General features: G+C 42.6%; 2 protein-coding genes across 4 annotated transcripts in view; both read right to left on the bottom strand.

Moving 5' to 3' along the window:
- Window positions 1-2,441, bottom strand: part of LOC133507495 (arf-GAP with GTPase, ANK repeat and PH domain-containing protein 2-like) — a 30,523-nt gene extending 28,082 nt beyond the window's left edge. For all 3 annotated transcript variants that reach the window (XM_061832575.1, XM_061832576.1, XM_061832577.1), the window contains exon 1: window positions 1,331-2,441. In XM_061832575.1, the coding sequence (XP_061688559.1) occupies window positions 1,331-2,441 (1,111 nt within the window). The remainder of the gene's footprint in view (window positions 1-1,330) is intronic.
- Window positions 2,442-7,291: 4,850 nt separating this feature from the next.
- Window positions 7,292-19,856, bottom strand: cdk4 (cyclin dependent kinase 4). Its single transcript, XM_061832580.1, has 8 exons — window positions 19,629-19,856; window positions 13,921-14,151; window positions 13,691-13,826; window positions 11,153-11,320; window positions 10,262-10,371; window positions 9,615-9,665; window positions 9,392-9,527; window positions 7,292-7,881 (listed from the first exon to the last, which is right to left on the bottom strand). The coding sequence occupies exons 2-8, from the start codon at window positions 14,136-14,138 to the stop codon at window positions 7,780-7,782; spliced, it is 921 nt and encodes a 306-aa protein (XP_061688564.1). The 5' UTR covers window positions 14,139-14,151; window positions 19,629-19,856; the 3' UTR covers window positions 7,292-7,779.
- Between the last annotated feature and the right edge of the window lie 1,496 nt (window positions 19,857-21,352).

Here is a 21,352-nt window from a genome sequence, read left to right as displayed (position 1 = left end):
CACACACCTGCAACCATTTAAAACGCCTCTGATGAACCCCAAATGCGCATTTGAGCTGTTCGCCTTAGGATTTGGAGCTCACACTGATATTTCAAAGTGGTCATAATTCCCTCCAACCAAGTTGCAGCAAAAAGAGCTTTGCCAACCGTGATGCTGCTATCACAATGCTTGACTCCACATATGTTGTTCTTTTCTGTGTTGTGTTTGCACCAAAAACATCTTTTAGAATTATGATCAAAAAGTTCAACCGTGGTTTCATTGGACCGCCGTGGTCGGTGTCAACGACACACTACTAATTTCCAAAACAACAGTCAAGCATGGTGTTGGCAGGATCCTACTTTGGGGTTCTTTTTCTTGAGCTGGAACTTGAGCCTTCATCAAAAAAGTGGGGATAATAACGGAAAAAAAAAATCAGGAAAAGCCTACTAGAAGAACTGAAATGTATTTGTTGTTAATTAGAGGTCTGTTAAATGGTGGCAAGCATGTGCTGACTTTCATTTAACATAAATTTGATCACAAATCTGGCTTTTGAACAGGGTTGTGTACACTTTTTAAATCCACTATATAACATCATATTAAAGAGAAGAATGAGTGTATTTTTGCCACTGTGCAAATATAAGTGCAAGAGTTTAAACATGACAGACATTAAGCATCAGACTAAGCCCCCGATTTTAATTCCCAAACATTTCCTTATTAACATTTTTTTGTGAATCCTATCAGGAAAGGGAAAAACCAGTAAAAGAATGAAGAACATTTTAAGTTATAATTTTCAGATGTTGGGTATCTTCCAACTGTAAATGAAAAAAAAAGTGTCAAATGACTTTGCTTTGCATAAGAGCTATTCATGAAACATGTTTGCTATTTTTTTTTTTTTTTACATTTAGAGATTCTCAATATCTCAGATCTTATCTGAGAATCTTTTACACCCTTGTAAAGGATCACGGTAACATCTCGCATAATCGAGAAGATTTTAATCATCTCTTCTATTTATAACGGGATATGCCTGCGTATAAAAAAATGAGCTTAACAGTCGAAGCATTATTGAGAATCGAGAAGGAGTTGGTAATACTGTCTATAATCGCTTTAAATGGAATGGCTGATTCCTTATTTACGTTTAAAGAGGTGAGAGGTGATCAAGATGTGCTTCATAGTTTTACAGAGGAAATGGAATCACATTTCTGTAGCACCATTGTGTCATTGGCTGTGGAAGAAAGCCAGACTGCATGAAATACTGGGCCAATTAGAAGGCTAACGTGTATGTTAAAAGTATAGAGAGCCCAACATAGATCTCTGTCATGCAGTCAGCGAGATGAATCAATGGCGAACTTACCCTCCTCCTCGCTGGAGCCCCTTTCCACAGCGGGATAGAGGACGGATGCAGTGCTGACATTTGGGGGCACAGCTGTACTTTTGGAGAAAATCCCACTAATGAACTTGAGCATCTTGCGGTCACGGGCGGGAGCTCTCTGGATTGTTCCTCCTTGGCCCTCTTTCCCTCTCCTGCTGTCCTCAGAGAGGCAATGTAGGTCGCTGTTATCTAGGGTGCGACTGGTTGCTTTTCTTTGAGGCCTGTTCAAGTCGCAGGTAACAGGTGTACCCAAAGAAACCTTAAATCTGTCCTCGTGGGAGTTCTCCCTATTCATGATTCCGGAATAGCCTCCACTGAGCGGAGCTGCAGGACGAATGAGCGTTCCTCTGCCGTCGCTGTCGGCCCAAGACGCCCTGTAGGGACCCAGAGTTGTAGTTGCCGTTAAGGGGGACTGCTCCCCGATACGGTTTTCCCTCCGCTCCAGAGTCTTAGCAGAGTGATACAAACTGGTGTTGGCTTCTCCGGCTTCCCTCCAGCATGCCGAATTGGCCCCCGTATGTGACCTCATCAGGACTTCGGGGCGCTGCCCGACCTGAGGCGTCACCGAAAAAGGGAGACTGCATCGTGAGCGGTTGTTGAGCTCAGCTCCGTTTTCCCCCTTTAGGAAGAGCCTGGGGGGCTCTCGGTAGAGCTCCGTCTTGGGCCGCGAGGCGTCATTGCGAGGCCCCTCTCTTCGCACGGTGGTCTCAAAGCTGCTTCCGCTGTACACCTTCACCATTTGCCTCAATGGGGGGTGGACAACAGTAATGTCCTTGCTTTTAGTGACCGGAACAAGGTCTTTTTGGTCTCTCCTCTCAGCTTTGCCCCATTTCTCCTTCGGGCTGTCATACTTGACACGCACCTGCTCCACTTGTTCTTCCACTTGTGTATTTGCTTTGTCCGACACTTGTGGGCCAACACCTCCTTCCCCTTCTTTGAGGGCATGTCTCACCTCCTCCCTCTCCTTTGGGCTCCCTTCCCCCTCTTGCTCCCCTTGGATCCCGGCTACATCCTCTGGCAAAGCCTCAACCTTCACCAGAGTGAGGGAGATGAGGTAGGTGGTGCGTCTCTGTGGGTTGTCTGCTTGGCTCATTGGGACAGAACACCTCAGTACAGTGGCGCCGTATCTCTGACCAGGCCACGCATGCAAACCTCAGTCATGGCACCAGGAGTGAACTGAAACAAAGAGAATCTACGATAATCACAGGACTTGGACAAATGGATGCAGGACATGATTTTTGAATATATTTAAATGGCTTACCAAGTCTAGACTACTTTTGTTGCCGCAAATAATCCCCGTCCATGCGCAGCACTACTACTTGTTTCAACCACCTCTTCATTCATGAGCCCTTCCTTGCTTTATATCCTGAACTCTTCTGTTGAAATCTGACAGGTAGACACATAGATGGAGACGACATGGGATTCAAAGATGGAATTATTAATTCAATTCAGCTATCGTTGCACTGATACATGGACTGATAAAAATTTCACATTTCTGCAGCTTTTTCCCCCCCCCTTGAATTCTGCTCATACCATCATTCTGTCGCACATCATTTAGAATGGTCCCTTTGCTAAAAAAAAAAAAAAAAGAAAGAAAAAGGATTCCTTTGGTGATCAATTAGTATCAAACGGAACATCAGATGGCGCTGACAATGAAAAGCTGATTGATCCAAGAAGAAAATAGAAATAGGTGAAAGGGAGCCTCCTGGGGAAAAAAATGGAAATCATTCAGTTGTCACGATGCGTCTTGCAGCTGGAGCCTCCATTTGACAATGTCATGCATAAAAGCAGGTACTCACAGCAGGACGGCTGCTGAGGAAAAACCCCATGTGGTCTTCTGTGCCCCAAAAATGGAAGAAATTCCGTAATCGTATGCAACGCTTCCTTGAGTCTCGGTCGCTCCTCGGGAGAACAGCTCCTCTCGGTCACCGCATCCTCTTCTCCGAGTGCCTCATCCAATTAGCAAGTCAATAAAATGTGTCTGTGAGGCAGAGGAAGCCCACCAGCTCACCACGGCCCCTCCTCTTTTTTTTCCCTCCCCTCAAAGCCCCCAGTTACTCTACCGTAATCCTGCAGCACAACTGGACTTGCTGGCTCCAAGGAGAAGCTAACTGCCAGGTGCTGGTGGTCCTTGCTCACGTTCATCAGATTTTTATCTGTGCACACTACAAAAGAGATGCTGTGTGGGGTAGGGGACAAACCTCTCGCCCGTGCATTTGCCCTGGTGCTGTCTCTCATTCTCTCTCTCTCTGTCTGTCTGTCTCTCTCTCTCTTTCTTCCTCTGTCCTTTCCAAAGCAATTTATGGGCAGCGCCTGCTCTCGCTGCCTGGCCGCTCGCATACAAAAGAGAAGATGCACAGGTTGAGACCGATTAGCGTATCGACGCTCATAGACTTACATTCAACATCAAATTTTTTTTAAAAAAAGAAAGATTTAGGAGCAGGAGGAGAGTGTGGGGGGGGGGGGAGTAACGATTAAAATAGACATCTTGGAAGGCACCGTTTTAATAGCCTACGACAAAAAGACTGTGCCAAGGCCGATATATCCATCCATTTTTTTTACAACGCTTGTCCTCATTAGGGTCGCAGGTAAGATGGAGCCTTTCCCAGCTGACAAACCCGGACTGGTCGGCAGCCAATTGCAGGGAAACTATGCAAATAACAGAAACAGCCATTCAAGGTCACATTCACAGCTATGGACTATTTTCAGTCTTCAGTGAAACCACTTTGCACGTTTTTGCAATCTGGGAAGAAGCCAAGTGCTCAGAAGAAAATTCATGCAAGCACGAGAGTGCATTGAAACTCCACACAGGAAGGTTTCAAACCACGAACCTCAAAACGTAAAAAGTAAAATGTGCTAACCTCACACTCGCGTGCTGACCCCACCAAGGCCAATTGAACACCTATACTTTGTGTACATCCCTGATACAGTATGAGAAATTACATTACATTATTTCTCAATTGGAAAAACAGAATCGTTTTGTTTGAACCAAATGTTCAGCACCCTCAACTTAATTGGTGACCTTTTTAGTAATAGCTTTGACACTTTTCACCTCATGATTTAGACCTAAGTTGCAAAAAAAAAAAAAAAAATGTTTTCACCCACTAAGATACATTTTACACTCCGATGCACTCGTGTTGCATCAGGGTGGGGACGGGGAGTAAAAGTGAAATTCAAAGCACATGTGTCTCAAAATCAACACAGTAATTCAAAACACATCAACACTTGTGGCGAGACCAATATAAGCCGGTTAAGTGAGCACCAGTTGCTGGTTTCATTCACGATGGATAGAGATAATCAGACAGACAGAGGCATTGAAAGAGTAAGGTGGTCATGGGGTAAGAGGAGGATAGCGAGAGGAAGCGCAGCACAAACAATAATTATGTATTCCAGCTAAAATACATAATTGCACACACAGTGTCTGCCCTCACAGAGTCTCACAGCTCTGAGGACTGGGGTTCAAAACCCGGCCCCTGACTGTGTGGAGTTTTCTAATTTGTTCTCGTGCATGGGTTTTCTCCGGGCACTCTGGTTTCCTCCCACATACCAAAAACATGCAAGTTAGGTTAACTGAAGGCCCTAAATTGCCCATAGGTGTGTGTGTAAATGATTGTTTGTTTATATGTGACCTGCGATTGGCTGGAAACCGGTTCAGGGTGTACCGCGCCTATAGTCGGCCATAGCTGGAATAAACTCCTGCACTTTCATGACTCTTGTGAGGATAAGCAGCTCAGAAAATAGATGGACATATACTGTGCACTGTATATCATCTGTTTTGATGCAATTGTTTTGCTGGAAGAGTGAAGTTTTGCGACTATAGCTCTAAAATTGGGTTTTGTACTGTATTTGCAGTTTATAGATAATGATGGAGGGCTTCAAAGAAAAGTCTTGCTAATTTGGAAAAATTGAAAAAGTGAGGGGGGCATCTAAATGTATATGTCAATCAAAAAAACCCCAAAACAAATAAAAAACAGTGGAGTCTTATAGGAATGCCTGCTCAAACAAATGTGTTTTTAAACTGCTTTTCATATTTTGGGGGAAACGGGTTCCTAGGGTCTACCACCTTCAAACTATTTACTATTACAGTAATGGTAGTAGTTGGTAGTACTGTATATGTGAATACAGCAGATTCTCCAAAGTTGATCCGCTTAAGGATACAGTTTGGAATGCAACCAAATGTTTCTGGGGGAAAAAGAAAGATGGCTCCAAAGATTTGGCAGACAGAACTTCTGTTGCGAGAGATGTAAGCAAATACTTGGAGAGCATGTGACAGTTTCAATGCTAAAATATAATTATTTTATCCATGAATTTACAAATGTACTGTTTGCACAGACTGAAAAAATAGTAGAACTATTGTTTCTATTGCTGATTTGTTAAGATAACAGAAAATCACTTTTATCTATCCATCCATTTTCTCTACCACTTATCCTCATAAGGGCCACGGCTGTGCTAGACCCTAACCCAGCAATTTTCGGGCATGAGGCAGGCTACACTCTCAACTAGTTGCCAGCCAATTGCAGGGCACATACTACAGAAACAAGAGAAAACCCACACAGGGGAGGCCAAGACTTAAACCCTGTTCTTCAGAACTGTTAGCCAGACGTGCCAATTAGTCATACACCGTCCCACAAAACCTGTTTTAGTGGTTGAATATCATGCCTGCTTTCAATGTGCCTGCACAGCACTTCCAGACACTTGTGATGACCAATATGCATGTGCCCGTGTTGATCTCACATGCAATTAAAGTAATGAGGAATGCGCGGGGAAAAGCCGAGGCACAATCAGCAATGCCCTTTTCATCTGTTTATTGAATGTCGGGAGGACGGTAAAACAATGTGCGCACACTTGCACAGAAGCTGCCGTCAGGCGCAGCTCTTATTCAGACACTTAAATTTACAGACGGTACACGCCACCTTGCCAGGCCCCGCCTTTTCCACCAATCTCAGTTTTTTTCTTATTAAAATACATTTGCAATGTTTAAAAAAAAAGTTCTCTATCTTTTCATCTGTTATTGTTTTTTTCTTTTTTTTTTTTAGTGTTCTCTGTGTGTCTCCTCTTAAAGATATTATGCATGATCTATTTCTGACTCTTCAAAGAAGCCCAATGAGCTAATTTGGGCAGAAAATGTTTCACTTCCTTTTGAAATTCCTGATTTTTTTTCAATGAACTGAAATTGAAGCTAAATACATTTCTAAAAGGTTAAAAAAAAAACTCGACAGGTGTTCCAACACGCCGTACATTGACATTTGACAGAATCAAATGTAAGCTATCGATCCATCCATTTTCTTCGCCACTTATCCTCACAAGTGTCACGGGAGTGCTGGAGCCTATCCTCGCTATCTTTGGGTAGGAGGCAAGGTACACCCTGAACTGCTTGCCAGCCAAATGTAAGGCACATGGAAACAGACAGCAGTTGCACTCACAATCACACCGAGGAGCAATTTAGGGTGTCCAATTAATGCATATTTTTGAAATTCTGGGAGGAAACCAGAGTGCTCGGAGAAAACCCACACAGGGATGGGGAGAACATGCAAACTCCACAAAGACGGGGCCGGGATCGAACCCTGGACCTCAGAACTGTGAGGCCAACGTTTTCTAGCTGAGCCATCATGGCACCAATGCAAGTTATGTAAGGTAAATAACTGGGTGTCAATTTAATGATTCTCGCCATCTTAATCCTGGAATAAATAATTCCTATTATCAGTGTTTTGAAAAGAGAAAGAAGAGCGGTAATTTAGCACTTAGCATATGCATATGTTGGTTTTTTTTACTTTGGAAGTTCCTTCTTAAGTATTTAGAAGTTCATCACAAATTCGCAAACACGTATAAAATGGGTAACAGGTACCTTATTTGGGTCGATTTGTGAAACTTTGCCAGGGATTCTGTTTAAATTCAGGCATGATTAGAGACACAAAATGAACCTTTCAGTCATTAAGTTGTGATTAAAGTTTTTTTATTCCTTTGTAGTGGCAGTGCAGGTTGATTTCTGAGGTTTATCCACACACAAAAACAACTTTGAAATTGAAATGAAATCCACCTTTTCAATCGTCCAGTAATGCCAACCATTTTTCCAAAATGACAGAAGGTTATTGATGTCAGGGTGTGCATTTTCATTTGACTAAAGACTTGCTCAGAACAAAGATGTCGATTCTGTCACTTTGTGGAGGCTATAACTAAATGCCGAGGGACTGACAGCAGAAACAATGAAGTCATGATATGTTATCATCAATAAGTGTGACATTTACATTTTGGAAAAGTATGGCAGTGATCCATAAGTTTGCTCCTCTTCAACATGATTCCTTCTTTTTCCAATCGTTTTTGATACTGAAGTAATAAGAAAAAAAGAATCCCAGGGCACAGGTGGAACTCCTTGGGTGTGAAATCCTGTGGTCAAAATTCCCTCTCTCGTTACTGTGTTCTATTGCGGCAGCTCAGCTTTTTGTCTCAGTCAATATCTCCTCATTGCGGAAATACGGGTGATCTAGTGCATTCAGGGCAGATATTCGATCGGAGGGGTTAAAGGTTAACATTTCCTGAAAGAAAAAAAAGAAAGAAGAGTGGACTATTAGAAAAGCCAAAATGATAAGTGACACGTTTATTAAAACGTCTTGTTGAGAACGACACAAGGTGAGCCTAAAACAAGCCGACCATGCGCTTTAATACAAATAATTTAGAATTTGCGTTGCAAACATTGACAACTGCCATTTTACAGGATGTTTTGCTCCCATCCTGGATGAGGCTAGTTGCCAGGCAACCAGAAGAGATTGTGAGAAGTTCTTGGTAAAAAAAAAAGAATCAGAGACAAGTTCTCCGATCACGGTCATTAGTAGCACAACAGGTCACATACACCCATACATACTGTATACTACTTCATATAAGTTTTAAAGGGATTTTAAAACATTATATAATTTCTACATCAGCGTTCTATAACGTGATAAATTACACGTTACCACTGAATAAAGTCCATCTAGCTATAGCAGATTTTTGAAGCAGTTATTTGTGAAGCCACACACCCCTTTCAAAAACCTAAAAGGTTGTACATCTCTCAAAGAGAAGCCTAATTAAAATTAGATTAAACATAAGAAATATGCATATTTAACATTTTTATTACAAAAAGAAAATTATACTTGGGGCGGGGAAAATTTTTAAAACGTGTACAGTAGTACATACTGTACATATTGTACGGCTAGCATGACTTTTAAGAAACCATCAGAAGCAAAGAGAAATAACGTCAATCGTTCTCATTCACTTGTGGGAACGTGCTGCTACGTTGTTTGCGGTCTGTTATGTTGAGCAACAACAGTTCAAATAAAGAAATTGGACAGATCCCAAGCGTGAACAGGAGCTGCCTTTCAGAGGTGGAGGGGCCACGGGCAGCTGACAGCATTCGAAATCGTCACGGCATCGTGAGATTTTCTACTCAATGGAGAAGTTTACCCTCTTGATTTTTAATTGATTGTGCATTTAAAAAAAATCTTTACACTGATAACATTAAGTGCTTGTTTTTTTGTAGACAGCACATTTGCGGCAGAGTACAAATCCTGGCGGATTTTCACTACGCATGTTTGCTATTTTTGCACACCGGTCTGCACCATATCATGGACGCCTTTTAGAATTTTAACCCCCCCAACCTACAGAACCCGATATAAATAGTGGTCGTCACCTTCGACATTGGCCAATATTGTCTAATATATTTGGCGCATTAGCAAAATTTGTATTGGGTCAGTGATAAAAATTTGGTTGAGCTTCATGAGTGTGAAAATGTGAAACAGACCACAGAATGATCTCGATGTTACTCTCTGTAAAGGCAGAACGTTTAGGGCAAATCTTTTTGTGAATCATTACACTATACTACATGTGGTCATTATGGTGACTGTCACATTACAATGGCCCTTTGTTGAATTCAAAATATAATACATGTATGCCAACATGAAGCAATCCTGGCGTTTTTTCAGGTTTCTCAGTCAGCAGGAAGTCTCAGGTTAGATTTCTGCTAACATCCTGATCGTCTGTCACTTCAATTCCAACTCGCCGACATCTTACCAGCAGCAGTTGCGCCCCTTGCTCACTTATCTCTGGAACAAAGTCTGTTATTGGGCGAGCCGGGGAAGGGGGGAAATGTTTTCTTGAAAGTGTCACACCAACTGGCCACGCCTCCTCTGCTGGCAGGCCAATCACTCTGAGGGGACACATTCAATTTCAGTGAAATACGAATCATCAGCCAGCACATCTCGCGCTGGGGTGACTGCATGAAAGTGTGACTCACTCAAAGATTTTCCCGAGTTGATCCACTTCGGATTCTCCACAGAACAAGGGTCTACCAGAAATAACAGTTTGTGCAGTTTAAGGATGAGAACCTTAATTGCTTGCTGTGCTTTCAGATTTGTGATGAAAGCCTTCCAATATTAAAGTCTTAATATGACAGTTGGAACAAGAGAAGTTATTTGACGCTGCAAATGTGGTGAAAGTCCAACGAGGAGACGCTTACTCACCCTATTTGGTACTTCTGCAATTCAATGACATTCAATACATGATGTACTGTATATCTAACATCAGCCTTCTTCAGTTGACTATCAGAGAAAATATCGTATTCAACTCCAATGCATAATACATGCAGCGCATCTCACTGTGATAATCAAAACTACTTTTTTTATACAACAGATTTTTACAACATACCTGATGAAATGTATGTGTAGTGAATAAGATGTGTGAGTGTCTCTGGATATCAGTGTTAAATAAAGTGTACCTAATTCTATAACTGGTGAATGTATCTGATCTCAAAGAAATTATGCTTTCTGCTTTCGCACATACGCATCAAATATCGGATTTGACCAACTCCCAACACGGGGACTTGCATTACATTGTCGTCACAACCAGTGTCTTTTAATCCAATTCGCATTTCTGCTGACTCACTTGCGTTTGAACATTTCCGCAAAGATGCAACCAGAGCTCCAGATGTCCACAGGTGTGGCATAGCTCGACTGGAGCAAAACCTCAGGAGGCCGATACCACAGTGTCACAACCTTGGAGATGCATGCAGCAAAAAAGTAGCACAATGACTAACAAAATCAACATTTGTTTGTTAAAACTAAAGCCTCCAGCAGCTTACAAATTTCTTAAAATTCTCAAACGCTTAATGACACAGGTCCCGTGACAACAAATTTCTTTTGTTTGTCATAATGTTTGATGTTATCTGTGATCTGTTATCTGAAAATGCCCAGGATGCCCTTTTTCAAACTTTTCTACCTGGGTCTTTTATGCACAGCTCTTGAGACCACTGGGTTTCTCATTGATATCCAATATGTACATTTTTGGATCATTTTCACCCCCACGCTTTATTTTTTTACTCTCAGAACTGATCAATCAAGAAATCAAACTCTGTCCCGAATCCTGGCTTCGCAATAGTTGAGATGTGTGCAGGTGCTTGAATAATTACAGAGTAACTATCATAAACGTAGAAATCTGATCGGGTTTTCCACTTGCCCAACACTGTGTCCGTCTGCAACAAATCTCCCTGCGGTAACCGTGGACAGTGGCCAAATGGTTCTGGGCAGCGGAAATATTCTCTTGTTGATATTTTTCATTGCCCCTTTGCAGAAACTATTTTTCCTGCAGCCAATTTTTGTGGTTGACTAACTCGAATTAGAAGTGTTATTTTCATAGCCCCAATTACGTGGGTAAGGTGTGTGAAATAAAATGACTCCATTACTGGATTTGGTTTAAAAAAAAACAACAACACTGTACACTGTAAATATCCAATAATGTGTAAGCATGATAGAGATATAAACGTCTGCTGGTTCTTACCACAGGAGTGAGGGCCATGTGGCAGCTGTACATGCGCGCCAGACCAAAGTCAGCCAGCTTCACCTGACCCTGGCTGGTTACCAAAATATTCTCCGGTTTCAGATCTCTGTGCATCACACGGTTTGAGTGCAGGAATGCCAGACCGCACAACAGCTGTTTCATCAAGTCCTGCAGAAAAAAAACAGGCAGGTACATTTGATCGGAATGCAATGTTATTATATTATTTATGTGATGCGATCATGCTCACAGTGGTATTATTTGTACAATATGATTATTAGTGTCTGAGAAGACAGTGGACGCCTGTCACGAACCAACGGTGCACGGGCGGACCCAAATGCGGGACTCCAAGTCGAGGAAGATGATGTTCAGAGGGTTTTATTATAAACGAACGTTGTGCTCGACAACACAGTCCAAGAAGGCAGGATCCAAACACAAGAAACAATGTCCGATAACTATGATATTGTTGGAATATTGTTTAAAATTCAAACTTGGCATACATTTCACTTAAATACAACACTTGTTATATACTCACAATGATGCTATTTAACTTGTGTGGGTGGTAATTTTGCTGCTTCTTTTGTGTGTGCCTTCGCCTCCAAGTGGGAATTGCGGTAAAAGTATGCAAATAACGTGTGGATTTGATGAAAAGATATCAAGAATGTCGCAGCAAAGCTCCAGTAATATAGCTAACTTTCCGAAGAATAGAACTAATGAGTATTGCAGCATCTTCACCCTCCGCCACCCTACCAACATGTTTGTGCACCATTTGTGTTGCAATACTTGTGATTTAAAGGCTTACTCTGCAACATTGATGTAATTCGTTAAATTGTGGATATCATTTCACATGATGTGTTAGAATGAAGATGGCGACCGTTTGCGAGACCACGGTATTAAACATAGAACCAACACAGCCAATGTACTCCATTCCCTCGCACTTGAATTGCAGAAACCGTTCTGGTTAAGAGTCGGATGTCATCCAAGACAGTACACTGTCGTTCCTGGCACATCAACAACAATACCTGGTCTCTGTACTTCTACTTACAAAACATCAATTGCTTGGAGTCCAATCCCCACCCACCGCACTCCTGTTGTCCTTGTTCAAAGCCTCGTCACTTCTTGGCCTGGATTATTGCAATTCTTTGCTGTTTGGTCTCCGCCACAAGTCACAACAAAAACAGCTTATCCAGAACTCTGCCGCCCGCATTATCACAAGGACCACCTCGACTCACCGTATCAATTCAGTCCTGCAACTCAACAGGTTCCCTTTCCAACACCACATCAGATAAAAAAAAACAAAAAACTGATCTGCACCCATATCTTGCTGAATTCCTTCACATTGCCATGCCCTCCCGGTTTCTCGGATCACTTCTCCCTGTCATTCGACCATTGGGGACGGAGCCTTCAGCAGTTCTGCCTTCCGTGCTTGGAACTGACTGTTAAGGTACACGTGCACCAGACGTCCTTCTCACTTTAACATTTCCCATCACATTTTCCATTTGAATTGTCTTTTTATGTTTTGCTGTTTTGTATTGCATTGTTTGAATTCTCTTTTATTTCAACTTATGTTTGTACAGTGATCTTAATTGGCTTGAAAGACATCTATAAATGGAATTAATTATTATTATCTTCGAAGAACTGTTACGTATCTGCCAAACTGCACACCACACACTCAGGCAAGACAAAATAGTTTAGTGTATGACGAGATGGTACCGTATGTCCTAGTATCAGATCTTTTTTAAGAATCTAAGTACGCCAAGGTGCGAAATGAACACTTGCTGGGCACCAAATGTGACTAAATGATTTGTTTGACGAGTGAAACTCAGAGTACCACTCGCCATGTGATGCGTGAATGTTTGTACCCACGTGCACAAACACATACGCGCCAATCATAGTGCATCTACAGTACACGTGTATTGGCGTGTATTGGCCTCACAGTTCTGAGCACCCGGGTTCAATCCCAGCCCTCCCTGTGTGGAGTTTGCATGTTCTCCCCGTGCCTGCGTGGGTTTCCTCCCACATCCCAAAAACATGCAACATTAATTGAAGACTCTAAATTGGCCTCAGGTGTGATTGTAAATGCGAATGTTGCCTGTCTCCGTGTGCCCTGCGATTGACTGGCAACTAGTTCAGAGTGTACCCCGCCTCCTGCTCGTTGACTGCTGGGATAGGCTCCAGCACTCCCCGTGATCCTTGTAAGGATAAGCGGCTAAGAAAATGGATGGATGGAATATTGGAGCAAGGGTCGAACTCACGTGACGGGGAGTGTTTGTGACAACACCCAATCAAATACCTCTTTCCATGTTCAATGCGTCCAAATATGTCACGTGATAAGACTCAAGTGAGGGATGCGAGGCAAAGTGATGTTTCGCATGCGGTGGGTAAGTAACATAAGAATTTGAGAAGTGGGCAATATTTTTTCAAAGCACCTGGCATAGGTGCTTGTTGTGTGATGGCTTACTGTATGTCATGGCCAGTGAGTTTAAATTATTATATGATTTAAAAATGCAAATGATTTTAAGTTTGAGAGAAGGTGCTCACTTTGATGCGTTTGGGGCCCAACCCTGGACTTGGGGCTTTCTCCAAATATGTCTTGAGGTCTTGCTCTACGTGCTCAAAGACTAAAGTGACTTTAGTCTCCTGGTCTGACCTCTGGGTGGCGCATACATCCATGAGCCTGGCACGATCAGGAGAACAATGGTGATATTTGAGGGTACAGTATGTTGACAAGAACCCGCAAAGAACAGGCTGAGTGCGCACCACTGTCTTACCTGACCACATTGGGATGGTCAAACTGCTCCAGTCGCTTTAACAAAGCCACCTCTCTGACCGTGGAGATGGGGAGGCCATTATGGTCTGTCTGGACGCGCACGCTTTTCAGAGCCACAAATTGACCACTCTCCGTGTCACGGGCCTTATAAACCGTCCCGTAAGCACCGCCGCCTATCTCCGCCACTCGCTCGTACTGGAAGCTGGTGGCATGGGCCATGACCGGTTTCACACTGAGAGAGAGAAATATAGATCACATGACATTATCTTACAATAGGAATACAAGAAAAAACAGAGAATACAGAGTTGACACTTAAAGGTCAAGTGTCATGAAATGGATGATTTTTGGTACGTTATTAATGAAAAAACGGCAGCCAATATGGGACCATGTGTTTTTTCACCACAAAACATGATTGACATATACAGCTTTTTGTAACTCCCGCCATGAAAATCCTCTCGAGGGATTTGTTTTCGAGAAGAACCAGGAAGTGACGTAAAGGACAGAGGCGCCCCCAAGTGGACTCGTTTGTTTCCATTAGTTTTACCTCCGAGAAGGTTGCTCGTTGTTCCTTCGTGTTAGCCGGCTCATTGCAATGCTGGACATTGCTTGAACACTCGGGAGAATGGAATTACCCTTCATAAGTTTGCAAAAGACCCGGTTCGTTGTGAAAAATGGATTGAACGGGTGCAGAGGACGAGAGGTTCGTGGGTTCCAAATCACATGTAGGTGTGTATTCAGCTTTTAAAAAAATAATAGTTTGGGGCGGACCACGTAATCGGTCTCCTGTACGAAATATGTCAATGTGCGTGTCGGACGGTGTCGGGCTACTGCGCAGACGGCGGCGAATCTGAAGAACCCAGCCAACAATGTCTCACTCAGCCTCGTGCGCGCAGTGATGCGCCTCGGCTAGATTGTGTTCATCGTGTACTGCGGTGGGTGTGAACAACTCTCTAAAAGCAGCACGCCTCGGCTTTATTATATGCCACCATGGCGCCGAAAATCAGCCACACCGGCTGAGGCGGTCATAGCTTCTGCGAAGGCTGTGCGTTGGGCTTTGCGGACGGGGGAGGGTCTGAAGAACCCACCCGAGAATGCGTCACTCAGCCGCGTGCGCGCAGTAAAGAGCCCCGGCTGACTGTGTTGTTCATCGTACTGCGGCGTCTATGAACACCCCCCTAAAGCAGTACAGCTCGGCTCCGTCATAAGCCACACCGGCCGGCTGCGATCGGATGGGGATGCGGTTTGGCCGTGATCGCATATCATCTGAATATGGCTCGAAACAATAGTGTAATATTGCCCTGAGGGCTCTAAACAATAGTGTAATATTGCCCAAGTAACTTCACTCGGTTGTGTGGTGTTCTCCTTTTCGAAAAGAGCTTCCGTGTCAGAAGGGACGTGTTCGTCTGCCATAGTTAGGGTGCACCGCGTGTTTTCATTAGCGAATGTCCGGGTGACGTCACTTACAGAGGATGCAGCCAATCTGGCGACCACTTGGATATTGTAGAATGACACTTCCGCAACTTTGCGCATGGATGACGCGCTCTCCGCTCACATTTATTTTTTCGCATGGACATTGAAGTGAATAAGGTTATGTGTATTTTTCATTACAATATCTATTTTACAATGTTTATAGGGATGACACTTGGGCTTTAATCAATCGGCCATTTTTAGATGTGGTTCCCTTGGATCTTCAAGGTAATCTAAATCGTTTGGTTATTTCTGATCTTATCTAAAATACAGTTCAGTCCAACAAAATACAGTCAGATTTCTTATTCCTGTTTTGGTATTCATAAATTCACATTTTTGATGATTTTGGTGGGGAACCAATCCGCTGTTATTTTCTGACAAACTCACCTATTCGCTGTTTTTGTTCAAGCCAATCGAAACAATGTATTGCTTTAGCGCCATCTTGGTGTCAAGAAACTATGCTTAAGAGCGTTAAGGAGGTTCATTTACAAAAAAGTAGTTTTGTTGTCATTTTGGGACATTTATCGGCAATTATAAACCATTTTTGGGGCGGCTTTGCTGTCAATTACTCAAAGATTTTTGTTATTCAGACGATTGAGACAGAGGCCTGTAATTATCATCAGTGTAATTATAAAACAATAAATGCAAATTATTTGCATCTGCTTTTGTACAAACAGAACAGTCGGCTGGTATAAATGAGAGAAAATCTGTAAACCAGCGCCTTTCCTCATTGGGGTTGCAAGTGAACTGGAGCCTGGCCATCAAACCTGAGGGAAAGGGTACAGTCTGGACTGGTTGCCGGCCAATTGCAAGGTCAGAAGGCCATAGTAAGACAGTAGTAGTTGTAGTAGTACAGTAGGTAAGTAGTCAGACTAGGAGGATAACACCTGTTAAATGTAACAATAACATAATTTTTACATTTCTGAGCTGAAAAAGACAGGGTACAAAATGCAAGCAAAGTCACAGGCAGCAAAGTTGAAGCAAAAAAAGTATTTTGTGAATAAGCCACACCGTAAGATAAAAAGTATCAACAGGTTTGTTGAGTCACGTAACATTTGTGGTGTAGATCAGACATATTTTACTGTAGAAATGTTAACAGGAGGTGAGCCCATGATAATACATTTCCATTATCGAATGCCAAGACTACAACAGCAAAGGTTTGGTGGTGTAGTGACCCACGTCTGTGTACAAAAGAGTTCCTGACCTCCCGTGATGACTCAGTACATGTTTATCACTACCCAGTGCCCAACGGTAAGGCTTTTCTGGCTCACTCCTCATCACTTTTTAAAAATGAAAATAGACTTTTCTGAAGATCAAGTATTACCTGAGTGGCCTCATCTTTTTGGATAAACTAATGTTATAGAGGTGTGTATGTGTGTGAGTCTTAGATGATGCCTCCAAGCCCTGCTGAGCCAGAGCTTAAGGGGGGGGGGCAATGGGCTCCAGCCTGGATTGTTTCTACAGGGGAGAGTGATTGAAGTGCAGCGACAAAATGAACACAACGAGGTACTTGCAAAGCCAAACACTTTGGGCAATGAATCGGCTGCCTTTTGTAGCGTGTCCCTCTCGTTACCCTCCCTTCCAAAATCTTCACACTCTTAAATGGCTGTCCAGCTTGTTGTTTAACAGCATGGCAGAAGGTAAGGTCACTTTTGTGGGGTCACTTAATAAGTCAAGAGGAAACGTTTATGAAATGCACATCATTGCTCTATAAGGCAAATGACATTTCACTATGCAGTAATATGCCTTTTATTTGTTTATATATTTTTAGCTGAATGTAGATATCAGTTTTAATATGGTACTGTTATGCTAAGTGAAGTGGCAGAGAAAATGGACGGATCGATGAATTTACAATAAACATTTTCTACTAACTACATGTCCTTCACGCTGTGCCCTGATTTATTTTATATGGCTCATACAAATGCTGTGTGGGGATTTTTTAAAATCCATTTTTACTTGCTGTGTGTATGATCTGGACACACTGTTTGGTTTTGAAAACATTATAACTGGTTCTGAGGTGATAGTTTGAGTTGTGACAGAAAAGTCAGGGCTTTGCAAATATAGAGGAATAGACGAGAATTAGAAATTCCAGGTGGAGGTTTCAAGCAATGTGTTTTAACAATTGTCGCACAAGGTGAGTGTAATTGCGACCGATCACTTCAAATCGATGAGGGACACAGAGCAGTCAACTTCACATTAGGGAAGGTGAACCTTTGAAGATTATGATTTGTCTTGGGTCAAAATCATGTAGGCAACTGAATGCGCATACTTCATTGTTTTCCTAATTTCCAATTCACAGAGACCTGGTAGGAAAACATGTACTTCGTTGACCATGTACCAGAAGCCCAAACTGCTAATGGGACTTGAGAACAATGTGCTGCAAACACGGCATCAGTTGAGAACAGAACAGGAAGTCACACGCATGCGCACAAAAGATGACATCCCATTGTGCATCTATGAAGCCACGAGACACTGTGTTGATTGAATTTCATACAGCCCCTTGCATACCTCTCATCATGCCGCATTTGTGGCAAGTTTAGATTTTGTGCAATTGGAGCCAATATTTTCTTATATGTGTAAATTTACAGGATCTTCCTTTTGCCTCTGTTCTGCATTGTTTTGGGGGGTTTAAATCCTGGCCCTGCCTGTTTGGAGTTTGCATGTTCTCACCGTGCCTGCGTGGGTTTTCTCCAGGCCCTCTGGTTTCCTCTCACATCCCAAAAACATGCATTCATTGAAGACTCTAAATTGCTCCTAGGTGTGATTGTGAGTGCCACTGTTGTCTGTCTCCATGTGCCCTGCGATTGGCTGGCAACCAGTTCCTGCCTGATGACAGCTGGGATAGGGTGCAGCACTCCTCCCAACCCTTGTGAGGATAAGCATCTCAGAAAATTGATGGATGGATGTGCTCCTTTGATTGCCATTTGCTTTTGTCATGTGTCTGTTTTGTCCAACAGTTGATTTTGAAGATGTAATGTCACCCTTGAGCGTCCTTGTGGCGGATATGTGATATTTATCCACATATGAAAGAGGTCTGAGTCAGATATATATAAAATATATATATTTTACTGTTCACATTGACAAGAAAATATCTGATACATGTCCATCCATCCATTTTCTTAGCCGCTTTTTCTCATGAGAGTCGCGGGGAATGCTGGCGCCTATGTCAGCTGTCAATGGGCAGGAGGCAGGGTACACCCTGAACTAGTTGCCACCCAATCGCAGGGCACTTAGAGATCAACAGACCAACTCACAATCACATCAAGGGGAAAATTAGAGTGTCCATTTAATGTTGCATGTTTTTGGGATGTGGGAGGAAACCGGAGTGCCCGGAGGAAACCCACGCACACAGGGAGAACATGCAAACTCCACACAACGGGGCTGGGATTGAACTCTGGACTTGCCAGCTGATCCACGATTGGACAAAAAAAAAAAAAAAAAAAAAAGAATTAACCTGCAGTGTGAACATACTTTAAGTCAGATACGAGGGAGTAGTTAAGTGAGGGTACATTCTAATCTTGCTGTTTGAAAACTGCAAACAGCATCTTTAATGAGAAGGGAGGATGATTTATATTCAACTACATGACAATTACAGACATTACACAAACTAATAAGGTTGCAAATTATTATTTTTGACATCGATTCACAAGCATGGGGAGCACAACAAGTCCATAGAAATTTGAAGCCAGAACCGATCACTTTGTATCGCAACGTTTCAATGTTCAATGACACAAGCAGCAGGAGACAACACGTCTCCTAACACTGAGGTCCTTCACCTGAACACTAACCTCACCTATAGGCGCTTGTTGACTGGGGTCTTGTTCTAAGGTTCTAATCCGAGTTTATGGGTATTTCTCTGAAACTTGATGTTAGCTATCCAAACCATTAGAACGCAAAGAGGCCGGTGGCCGGAGGCACAGAGAGAGAGAGAGAGAGAGAGAGAGCGAGAGCGAACCAGGCCAGGAAAGACGGGAAGCGCAACACGTGGTGCTGCTTCGTCTTTTGTTAATTCAGGAGTGAACACCAAAATGTCAAAAAACAAGAAGCACATCCACACTTCACCCTCCCCCCCCAAAACAAAAGTGACCTGGAAAAGCATTTACATGTGCGGCGCATTACGTAAACGCTTCGCGTCCAGTAATCGCCAACCCGGATGGGGGGAATAAAACAAACGAAACAAAAACAACAACAAAAAAACAAAATATTAATCACCCACCACGTCAATAGTTCCCAGTATCTTACCTTCGTCTCCCTCCAGCTGCGGGTCCGCTTCCTTTGGACTGTTACGAGGCGGACATGCTTCTTCTCCTCGATGCGGTGTCACGTAGAGATTCACCACCGGACAGGCATGGGTCAGAGGCGGCCACAAAGTTCTGCAGCTTCCCCAGGAACCTCGATCGAGAAGAGACAATCAATCGATACGAGGTCGACCTCCACCCACCCTTGCCTCTCAGCCTGCCGTACTCTTTGGGGGGGGGGGGGTTGCTGCTTCCTGTTGCTTCAAGAAAAAGTCCTTTCGGGGCGGTGCTACATATATAGTCCTCATTGGCATGCAGCACGACTGCAGTGTGAAATAAAAAAAAAAAAAAAAAAAAAAAAATATATATATATATATATATATATATATATATATATATATATGATGTCGATCAAGTTCCCATTCACTCACCCAACTCTTTGTAACAACAGTGAGATGAAAATGTCATTCCCTGATTTTAATGATATGTAATGTTTCTGACCAAGAGAGAAAATTTGGTATTTATTATGCATTAACAACGACATAGACAGTACTTATTTGTTAGCAGAGTATATATACCCAGGGGTACTTGTATCTTCAATACAGATTACCGATCATGTGTTCAATCAGACTACCATGTCACACTATTGACTACGTCCACTTGTGCTTTATTAGGTGTGTATTAATTAAAAACAGTAGCCACACTGAGTAGCCAGCGTTGGGAGAGTGACGTTGAAAATCTACTCCGATAGTTTCATGTTAAAAAAATAAGTCAGTGATGTAAGCCAAATACGACAATATTAAAGTAATGCAAAGTGGTTACATTTAATTGCTTTGGATTACTCCAATATTCGTGACAAAATAAATTCAATATCAATTGAAGATATATGGATGTATATTTTCTGCCTTGTATGCATGTTTTTTTTAATGCACGAGTGGGAGGAAGTCGGAGCACTCAAGATTCAAATACAAAACCTCAGAACTGTGAGACAAACATGCAGACCTCTTGTGCTCCGTGCTGCCTCAGTTCATAAAAGTTTTTTTAAAAATCCTTCCACGACTCATTGTGAGTTTTATACCAAGTGAAATGGAAAAAAATATGACTGATTCAATTTATGTAGGCAACCGGTGGGTTTAAGGGCACTGGGGTGAGGGGGCGTCTGAAAATAATTTAATCTCCAAAAGGGGTGCTGCAAAAAAAAAAGTTTCACTGAGTTAGAGGTAGCGCTTCCCTCAATAATATTGCCTGTTTTAAGGGTATAACATTTTCGGACTAACTTTTTGTTGGGCTTTACACAATCGGGATTTTTTGGGAGGGTCAATCACTAATCAGCGAGTAAAAAAAAAAAAAAAAAAAAAAAAAATGATCACCAACCCCATCAACAGATGGCGCAATGAGTCAATTTAAATGGATATCCCCATTACATGTGTTTTGGGGAAAGTTCATTTTTTGATGCAAACTATTTTAATGTTCGGAAACCCATGACAAAAATGAACTAGTTCAGTTCCTTTATGGATTCCCCCCCCCCCCCCCAATATGGTTGACTGTTAACATCCGTGCCTTACACTTTTGAAGACCCGAGTTCAAACTTTTATTCACTCAATTCGTTCAGGTACAGAACTGACACTGGTTTTCTCCTACACAGCAAAAACATCCACATTGGTGGAGTGAAATCCCCCAACGGCTGTAAACGAGTGTGAATGCTTTGTTTGTTTGGATGTGCACTGA

This window comes from Syngnathoides biaculeatus, chromosome 10 (assembly GCF_019802595.1).
Source record: "Syngnathoides biaculeatus isolate LvHL_M chromosome 10, ASM1980259v1, whole genome shotgun sequence".
In the NCBI taxonomy this organism is placed as follows: Eukaryota; Metazoa; Chordata; class Actinopteri; order Syngnathiformes; family Syngnathidae; genus Syngnathoides; species Syngnathoides biaculeatus.
This window is presented reverse-complemented; position numbering and strand designations above follow the sequence as displayed.

Bases quoted from the DNA above. Each gene is read 5' to 3' on its own strand.
- cdk4 (XM_061832580.1), bottom strand. From the start codon at position 14,138: ATGGCCCATGCCACCAGCTTCCAGTACGAGCGAGTGGCGGAGATAGGC. The intron at 13,827-13,920 runs GTAAGACAGTGG...TGATCGTGCCAG, and splicing joins GACCATCCCAATGTGGTCAG to GCTCATGGATGTATGCGCCA. The intron at 11,321-13,690 runs GTGAGCACCTTC...TTTTTTCTGCAG, and splicing joins TGGGCCCCAAACGCATCAAA to GACTTGATGAAACAGCTGTT.